The 9973-nt window shown below is 34.0% G+C and overlaps 1 protein-coding gene across 1 annotated transcript; it reads left to right on the top strand.

Annotated features, from left to right (window-relative positions):
- Positions 1 to 752: 752 nt before the first annotated feature.
- SPON2 (spondin 2) lies at positions 753 to 8207 on the top strand. Its single transcript, XM_074147428.1, has 6 exons — positions 753 to 980; positions 1779 to 2004; positions 2393 to 2616; positions 2877 to 3068; positions 4149 to 4323; positions 6485 to 8207. The coding sequence occupies exons 1-6, from the start codon at positions 813 to 815 to the stop codon at positions 6661 to 6663; spliced, it is 1164 nt and encodes a 387-aa protein (XP_074003529.1). The 5' UTR covers positions 753 to 812; the 3' UTR covers positions 6664 to 8207.
- The last annotated feature ends 1766 nt before the right edge of the window (positions 8208 to 9973 follow it).

Here is a 9973-nt window from a genome sequence, read left to right as displayed (position 1 = left end):
CACAATAGCATTTGTTAACATATGGCACAAAGCCCTTGTTTTCCCCTATTTGAAAGATGGTGGAGAAAATAATTTAAAATACATATTAAACATTATTTCTTAATTCGGTCACTGTATTATGCACAATTTTTCATAGACCATTCAAGTAATTTTAGTGATGTAAGTATATTTACTGTGCTACAGAGGATGTATGATTTAACTGTAATAATAAGATTTTTATTTGGGGTTTTTACTCTGAAAACAGCTAAGAAAATTCTCAGAGCTTTCCCAAACCACTCTTTCCAAAGAAACCACAATGTTACAGAGCCCTTTCATCATCCAGCATACGGTACTGTAGAACACAAAAATATACACTGTACTACTTTAAATTAATTCATATTTGCAGGAGACAGTCTGTGTATGTGCAATTATGAAATGTAACTTTTTTTTCCTCTTGACTTTTTTAGCTGCCTCACCCCTTTTATTTGAACACATACATATGGTGTGTGAGAGTGAGCAAGCTTTCTGTAAATGTTTGGAAGGAGCATCTGTCAGACAATAAAACTTACAAGAAAACATGCTTCTCATTTAAAGTGTATTCACTAGAACTATTTCAGTGTTGGAATCAGTTCATTTGTATAGCTTGGAGGCATTAATAAGAGCAGAGAGCTGTAAAGGCACCAGAGAACTCGAACTGTTACTAAGAATCCAAGGTATTTTTTTAAAGCATTTCATCTATTCGGCATCACAGTCTTCTGATAGGAAACTGAATCAGTTGACAGATAGGAAATCTCTGATATTCCATCCAAAAAGACTGCAAACAAGAAGATGGCATGATTTTTACAAACCTGGAAAGTCTAAAGATTACAATAATTGCTGGACCAAAGGGACCCTCTTCAGGCATAAATAGCAAGACTCCTACTGTCTTCTCTTGCAGACCAACTCAGCTGCCAGCAAAAGCAGGTGCTCTCCCCCTACCAGTACTCCAGAGGAAATATTTAGTGAGTATTCACAGCTCTTTTTACAAATTAATATATTAATAGCATTTTAGTTATATTTGTATACTTTTCTCCAAGGACAAAAGCGTTTTAAAATAAGCTTTTAAGGCTGTTATTTTAAACAATTGCTGGAGTTCGACAGTCTGATGCAATTACCATATTAATTTAAAACCAAAATTTGCACAACCTATGACAGTAACTCTTAAAAATATTGTTTTTTAACAACTGTGTAGGTTAAACAATCTGAAGCAATTATAATGCATTTTTAAAGCACAAGTTATGACAGAAAATTAATTTATATAAATATGAAATGTATTTGACTTTAAATGTTATGCCATAAAACAGCCTTTGTAGAACACAAATTTAAAATAAATCGTTTCTTTTGGCAAAATAACCTGCAATTTAATCTTTAGAAGAATAAATATGCCACTAATGTTTTCCACAGAAACAGTTGCTGCTAATTAATTCAAGATGTGACTCTAATAAGATTTCAAAAGAAAATCAGAAACAGATTTTTCTCAGAGGTAGTACTATGGACAAGGTTAAGATATTTTCATTTTCATTAGAAACACTTGTCCCAGGTAGAGTTACAGATTTTCAGTATATAGCACGGAAATATCAAATCTGAAAGCATTATAATAATGTTTTTAGAAGCATAACAATTTTTAGTGTTTCAGATATATACTTTCTTTTTGTTTATAACTTATGGTACATTACATTTTATTATGTAACTGTTATTCAATTTGGAGTTTAGAGTGACTAATACGGTTAACATATTTTTTTTTTCTTTTCGTGTGGAAGGGAATGGAAAACCTGATGGCTGTCTACCGCTCCTGTAAAGTTATCTGGACATTACTTGTAACAATCCTAGGTTATGCCAGCACCTTGCCTGTGGGTGATGATTCTATTTGCACAGCAGAGGAACTTGCTAAATACAGCATAATCTTCACAGGGAAATGGAGTCAGACTGCTTTCCCTAAGCAGTATCCACTTTATAGGCCCCCAGCACAGTGGTCATCAATGCTAGGTAAGTGAAGTATGTACAGTTTTAAATAGATAAAAACATTTTTTTAAATAAAAAAAAAGATAAATCTCTTGGTGGCTGTGATCTTTTTTTTTTCTTAATAGTCAATTTTAAGATAACTAATGGAAAAGGAAAAAAACAGCCAAAGTTACTAAAATTGAAATGCAGAAATTGAAGTATCCACAATGCTTTCAAAAATCTACAACTGTTTTCAATTGACTTCTGTTTTCAATTGACTGCAGCTGAAATAAACAGTGATAAGCCAAATGTTTTAGTGTTCACTCATTTTTATACACATTTTTGTTAACCTCAGAAATAAAACAGAGAAATTGAAGAAATAGGGAGAATCTAAACCAGACTTTTATGTCATGCCATGTATTCACTCAAATAGGTGTTACTCATAGTTCTGACTACAGCATGTGGAAAAAAAATGAATATGCCAGCAATGGTGTACGTGATTTTGCTGAAAAGGGTGAAGCATGGGTATTAATGAAAGAAATAGAAGAAGCTGGAGAGAAAATTCAGAGTGTACATGGAATCTTCTCTGCTCCTGCCATTTCCAGTGGTACAGGACAAACCTCCACTGAATTAGAAGTGCATTCAAGACATCCCTTAGTAAGTAAATGTACATATTAATTTTAAAAGTTTATTTTATGTCACTAGCACCCAAAATTAAATATTTGAGTTCTCACTAGTAGGAACAGTATAACGTAAAGAGTTACTAAAAAGCTTGTCACATTCCAGGGAGCTTGTACAGGTTCTACAAAGTAGAAAAACGTAATAATATTTATTTCAAAATTTTTAAATTAAAATTACTGGACTGGAGCATTTCAAAATAAGTGATGCAATCCTTATGGATCATTTTGTTTCATTAGGTTTCATTTGTTGTACGAATTGTTCCAAGCCCTGATTGGTTTGTGGGTATTGACAGCCTAAATCTCTGTGAAGGAGACCACTGGATGGAAGAAGTATCAGTAGATTTATTTCCATATGATGCTGGAACTGATAGTGGTTTCACATTTTCCTCCCCAAACTTTGCCACTATTCCACAGGACACAGTTACAGAGGTAGGTGTATACACATAGTTTAGCACTTCATACCTATGTGTTTTGAGTCCTCCCTTTAAAAGATAACTATCCTATGACTACACGAGAGTCTTTTGTGAAACTCATTTCAGTACTTGACATTGCTGATGCTCTCTCTCTACGGATTTATTGCATAGATGATAACCCTACTGCTTTTGTTTATTTTCTGTATCTTTACCTAAATTTATTAGGTAAATTTATTAGGTAAATGCACATGGTTCATGAAAATTTGAATCTACATTTAAGTATTTTCTGTAAAAACTGATTATTTTTAGATTATTTTTAACAATTCTTAAAATATCAGGAAGATAAAAATATTCAAAAAAAGTCCTGGCATTACTAAATATGTACCTAACAGGAAAGTTGTCAGCAGTGAATATTGATGTGTGGAGGAGTTTTAGTTAAAAGGATTGCTGAAACGTGAAACTGTTATATTTGAGGGAAAGAACCTAAGGGAAAGCAGAGAACTTCTCCATCATTACTACAGTGACCCCACTTTCAATCTCTTCTGCTTGCTGAGTACTCTATATGTCTCATACTTTGCTTTTGTCATTTAAGGGCAGTGGGGAACAGAGCATTTTGATTCAAATATTTTGAATACGTAAGCATTCAGACAGTCCTTTCTTTAAGTCAGTTTTTCTAGAGCCAAATGCTGTGTAATGAGTAATGAGAAAGGGAACAGAGAAGCTGGAGAACAATTCATTTGGCCTCCTATATCCATATGACAACTGCTATAGCAAACCTATTTAATATTCTTGTATTCTTTGTAGTAACATCCACTTCTTCCTGTCGAACCATTCCATACATTACTCTGTTTTTGGTATCTCCCACCGCAGGCCTCTATGCAAAGGTCGGCACGATTTATTGTGCCCCAGTCTCAAAGCATTCTGCATAAAAATTCTGGGATTACCAGCAGTAGTTGTGTGAACTGAGGTTCACAGAAATTGGTTATATGTATTTCACTTGCTAAAAAAGTATGGAGTGATGTGTAAATGTGATTTTACAGTTATCTTCTTACTAATATGATGTAGTTTCTTTAAGGTTCCCATTTTTATTTCACAGATCACTTGTTCCTCTCCAAGTCACCCAGCAAACTCATTTTATTATCCCAAACTCAAAATTTTGCCACCTATCGCTCAAGTAACAATGGTGAAATTAAGGAAAAATCAGCTGGGTCTTCCTGCACCTTATCTTAATCTTCCAGCAAAAAGCAATGAAATAACAGATTCTGTCTTAGGTAAGTGATTAGTAGTTTGATATAATCAGTTCTGTTCTTTCCATTCATTCAGAAAATATGTGGAAATCTGGCAGGTGATGTGGATGAAACAGGTGATTAGGAAGAATATTCTCCTGTCTGCATGGGAATAGTTTCCAGACTCACACATGGGAAATATAGCAAGCCAGTTGACATAAAAGAGAATCCCTGAAAGAATAAGGAAGAGGTTTCATATCTGAGCTATGGTTCAAAGGTTTGGGTTATATCCACAGTGAGGGTTACCCATGCATTAGCGTAGTGTAGATCAGTGAATTTTATAAGAAATAAACAACATTTGACCAGAATCAGAGTTCCCAATTTCTTTGCGACTTTGAAGTAAATAGTCATCCTTAAGCTTTTACATGACAATGGAGCAAAAGAACTATTGTTGTTGTCTCTGTGTCAGAGGGCTTTATATTTATGTGCAATAAGAACTGATATGATTCAATTGATTTGGACATATTTGGATAGAAACATACATCCTGACAACAACAAAAATAATGTTCTCTCTAATTTTTCTTTTCTTAAAAACATTAGTTAATAACACTGTTTAGGTAGGAAGACATACAAACTACTGACTCAAGTCAGTCTTAAGGGTAATTTTCGATCTACAAATTAACAAATCCTATATTTTCTCCAAGAGAAAAAATCTCATTGGACACTGTCCAATTGCTATCTATCTTTATACTTTTCCAGTAGATTTTTACAAATTGTAAGAGGAAGGGTTAAGAATAAGAAGACTGGCATCCTAAATACTATTTTAGAGACAGCAATAGCCTAAATCCCCAATGTATTCCTAGAATAGCTGCCATGTTCCAAGAAGAGCTTCTCCAAAACAAGTCCGAAGATCATATGCCTCTAGCTCTGTGCTACCGTCACCTCACTACGCATGATTTTCTTTATCAATATGTAGTGTTTTAATGTATTTCTCTTAGTAAACAAGAAACATGCATAGTAAACGCTATGTACCTCATTTTCAGTCATATGCCTTTCCCACAACATTTGAAAGGAATATTTGGCCCTCTTTAGGACACAGATTTGAAACAATGCATTTAAAGTATGGTATTTAAAAAATCATTTTTTATCATATATCCCCACTTGATTGTATATTAACCAGTAAATCAGTCTGTTCAAAACATATTCCAGAATCAAAAGGACAGATTTAATTACCAGCCTGTGTCCCTCATTCCTAGTAGAAACATGGGAATGAGTGATCACAATGGAAGTGGTGAGTTCCACTATAATACCAGAAATTTATACCAGAGGTCACAAATTTAGTACAGCATATAAAGCCGGTTTTGTGCACACTTTTTACTCTCAAATGCTGTAATACACAGTTTTGATGCAATTTCCTGTGACAAGCAATATTTTTATTTAACCTGCTAAGGAATAATCATCTATATTTTTATGAAAGATATTTTCAGTGGAAGTATACATTATGAAAAGTACTTTAGAGTTCCTGGCTTCTTTTCTTGCAGTAAATTAAAAGTACATTGAAAACCATTTTAGTATTTAAAAGCTTCTAGTGACAGAATATCTTCATTGGCAAAGGGAACTGTAGTGTACATACCTAACAATAGCAAAATGATTTAACGATTAAAAAAATGGAACTTTTCTTTATTTCTGAAGCAAATTGGAATAAAAGTTAAATGGAATTTGATATGAACAACTACAGGAACAATATCTATCTGCAAAGAAATATAAGTGTACCTAAATAAACCAGAGAAAAACTTTAATCCCAGTGGTTTTAGTAAGCAATGAAAAGGCAAATGAGAGTTATAAAATTGACAATAAATGTTTTTTAATGCAATCTTTTGAATGCATTTTTAAAGCGTAGTTTTCTTTGATAGGAATTCTATATTTTCGGTTCAATAAATAACATGCTGCACTACTGATATAGTACCTCAGACAGTCTCTAGACTGCAATAATAATAATGATGATAATACCAGTGTCGATGAGCTTAGGAGCTGAAAACAGACATTTATATTTATGAGACAACATATGGATTTTATTAGTATCACATGTATTTTTGTATAAGAAAGGACACTATTTGATCATCATTCCTTAATGCTTTGCCAACTATGTATTCGCCTGAAGCACCAATTTATGTGAAGTTACCTTTTTTTTTGCTGTATATTGCAGAAACACCACTGGACTGTGAGGTTTCACAATGGTCTTCCTGGGGTCTCTGTAGAGGTCTTTGCAGAAAGACAGGGACCAAGATCAGAACTCGTTTTGTACTTCTTCAGCCTGCCAATAATGGAATGCCTTGTCCAAATCTGGATGAAGAAACAGGATGCGAACCAGAGAATTGTGTCTGAAATAAAGAAACGATAATAATTTAGATAATTTAAAAGTAGGATAAGTTTAACTAAATCTAAACTACATATCAGTCAATGTTCCTTATAATTCGGGTATGCTGCATTATTGTGCTGAAAAGGTATATTAGACTGATTTTGAAAGCTGTTGTTTAATATCAAGATTTTGGGGGTGATTAAATTCCTAAGGTTTAGTATGACAACAGTACATGATTATTTACAGCTCGAAAACCCCCAAATGAATCCTTGCTATAAATACACTGTAAGTTCTTGGAGTACCCTCTAGTGGTAGAAAATAGGACATTTGGAAAGATTATACTTCACACATGTAAAAATCTTTCAATTACAAAATCTAAACTGGTAACATTCTTAAATACTGTAATTTGTTGATCTACAGCTATTTATACCTAGAAATTAATTTTTTCTCTAAATTATGTTTTTATAATTTATTGGCATTTTTTTGGTCTTTCTAAAGATGTTTAACATGCATTTCTTCAGAAACTACTTACATAAATCAGAGTGACTAGATGTTTGTAGTGTGGTTAAGAAAAAAATATAACTGAGTAAACTTGTCTTGAGACATGAATACATGAAAATGTCTTTTTCTTTTTTTATCAAAAGTGAGAAGAATATCTGTCATGAAGACACTCGGCCAACAAAAGTATTAGAAAAAATCAGAAGTGTGGATATTTCTGAACTTAATTAAAAATGTTAGCTGAGATTTAAAAACTGACTGATTGCTGGTGTGTGTCCCTCATGAGACAACTATCTCAAAGTTAACACTGTTGACCCTAACATAAATGATATCATTTTCTTTATATAGGCAGTAAATGTGTCCATGTTTCTTTAAATGTGTTTGCTGCTATTTGTATCATTGCAACCTTTTTACAGAGAAAACTTACCCATGTTTTAATATTATACAAAATTGAGGTATACACAGATATAAAAAACCACAATATGTCAGAAATTGTTCCCAACTGCACGTTTTAATGCTCAAATAACCATTATAAAATGAAGGTAACGTGGCTTTTAAAGACTTATGACTACCAACAAAGAGAAGGATTTTGGAGTAACGCTATTCAATAGAATATGTTTACAGTCAACGCACAAAACTTTTACAGTACACTAGAATTTTACAAATATACAACACAGACATTGAACAGGAGACGCTGACTTGAGTAGCTTCTCTTTGGAATATGCCAAGTATCAGAAAATTTATTACGTACTTTGAGGAGCACACTGTATTCTCTGTAGGGTTGAAACATTTAAAATGTTTCTTTTTATTTTTTTCCAGGAGATAAATCTTGCAAAGGCCCAAAGATATTTGAAACTTTATCAGGCTAGACTAAGTTGGTCCTGCAAATGCTGATAAACGCACAGTAGTGAGAGCTAAGTATAGGAATTTCTACACCTTGCACTCTTCAGATTCCCAATGCTGACCATTTTTTAAAATTGTTTCACTTACTCCTTTTATCATACCTATTTTTTTTCCAGGTTCTACTGTTTCTATTTTATAATGGAAATACTGTTATTACACTACAATTTTCATATTTTGTGTTTAGTTAATTTCTCCACCTTCTCAATTTTTTATGTCTTTCTTCTTTTTATATTAGTGCTTAGTCACTCTATGTTTTCTTTTCTGTTAAATTTACTTAGAATCACAGAATAGTTCAGGCTGGAAGAGACCTTTAAAGGTCATGTAGTCCAGCTTCCCCTGAAACAAGCAGGGACATCTTCAACTAGATCAGGTTGCTCAGAGTCCCATTGAACCTGACCTTTAATGTTTCCAGGGATGGGGCATCTACCACCTCTTTGAGCAACCTGATCACCACTCTCATTTTCAAAATGTCTTCCTTATATCTGGTCTAAATCTACCCTTTTTTAGTTTAAAGTCATTACCCCTTGTCCTATCACAACAGGCCCTATTAAAATGTTTGTCCCCATCTTTTCTGTAGGCCCCCTTTAAGTACTGAAAGGTTGCAATAAGGTCTCCCCAGAGCCTTCTCTTCTCCAGGCTGAACAACTCCAGCTCTCTCAGCCTGTCCTTATTGGAGAGGTGCTCCAGCCCTCTGATTGTCTTCGTGGCCCTCCTTTGGACCCGAGTATATATACACTATATATTTTCACAGTTATCACCATCATAGAAAACTAGACATATATTGAAGCATGTATTTATATATTCTCTAAGGACAGGAACTAATTTCAAATTGATTGATCGACTGGTGACAGACTAAATTCAATAAAGGTCTTGGGCAGCAAACAGATGCAAGTCAAAATTATGACTTAGGGAAAACAAACCCACAAATCACAAGGTATCCTTGGAGGAACCTTCCTGGAAGTTCTCTGAACACTAGAGATTTGTTTCTTAAAATGTCCAGAAGAACTAAAGGGCTAAGTCCAGTAGAAGAGCATCTGCATCTGTAATTGTATACATGACCCAAATCTAGGATTTCAGTCCTATAAGATATAATTTGATAGTGGAGCAGTCCCAGTGTTTAGACAAACTCCTGATGCCAAAAGTTTCCCAAAGGACACTGAAGGACAAGGGATGAGAGGGGGAAGTGGACAAGAACGGGAAGTGAATATGTAAAAGGACAACACATTTCGGGAAACTCCAGTTATTGATAAATAATTTTTCTGTTTTAGAGTGTTTACATACATGAATATTCACTGCAGGTTGCTTGAGGCAGAAGTTTCCTATCTAGTCAGTTACTTGGAAGTGGGTTTTTTTGTAAGAAGTGGCTTCAGGAGACCTTGGTAAATACGACATGCTTTAAGCATGCCCTTGTGGTAGTATAATGTTTGGCCATAAATATAGTTCCAGGTATTCATTTTGAAAACACCAGAGATGGAGATATTTTTTGGCAAGACTGCGGATACAGTGAGTTCTAGTGAAGCACATTCTAATGATGGAGCAAATTTCTCATAACGCATCTTTATTAAACTGATTAGTGAGGTACGTGACCCTTTGTGGATATGACTAGGCCATTGTAGCTTCTACTTTCAGCACAGTCTTGGATTTGCCTTAAAAATTTTGGGACAGTGAAGAAACAGAGAGAACCTCTTCCTTTTCCCTTACATCCAGTGGCTGGCAGTCATGATACCGTGGTCCTAAATACATGAGATTTAGGGAAGGAAACAGGTAAATTAATTTCTAGGTTAAACTAATCTCAGAAAACACTTTGAAAGGAAACTTTCAATGGATTTGTAAAAAATTTTTTTAACAAGAATGTTTTGTATGAAGAATCAGCTTTGATGCCTTGATTCTTGCAGAATGGAAGACACTGTTAAAGGTAAGTGTAGCAGAAAAAAA

This window comes from Numenius arquata, chromosome 5, assembly GCF_964106895.1.
Source record: "Numenius arquata chromosome 5, bNumArq3.hap1.1, whole genome shotgun sequence".
NCBI lineage: Eukaryota > Metazoa > Chordata > Aves > Charadriiformes > Scolopacidae > Numenius > Numenius arquata.
Note: the sequence above shows the minus strand (reverse complement) of the source record. Positions and strands in the feature narration are given on the sequence as shown.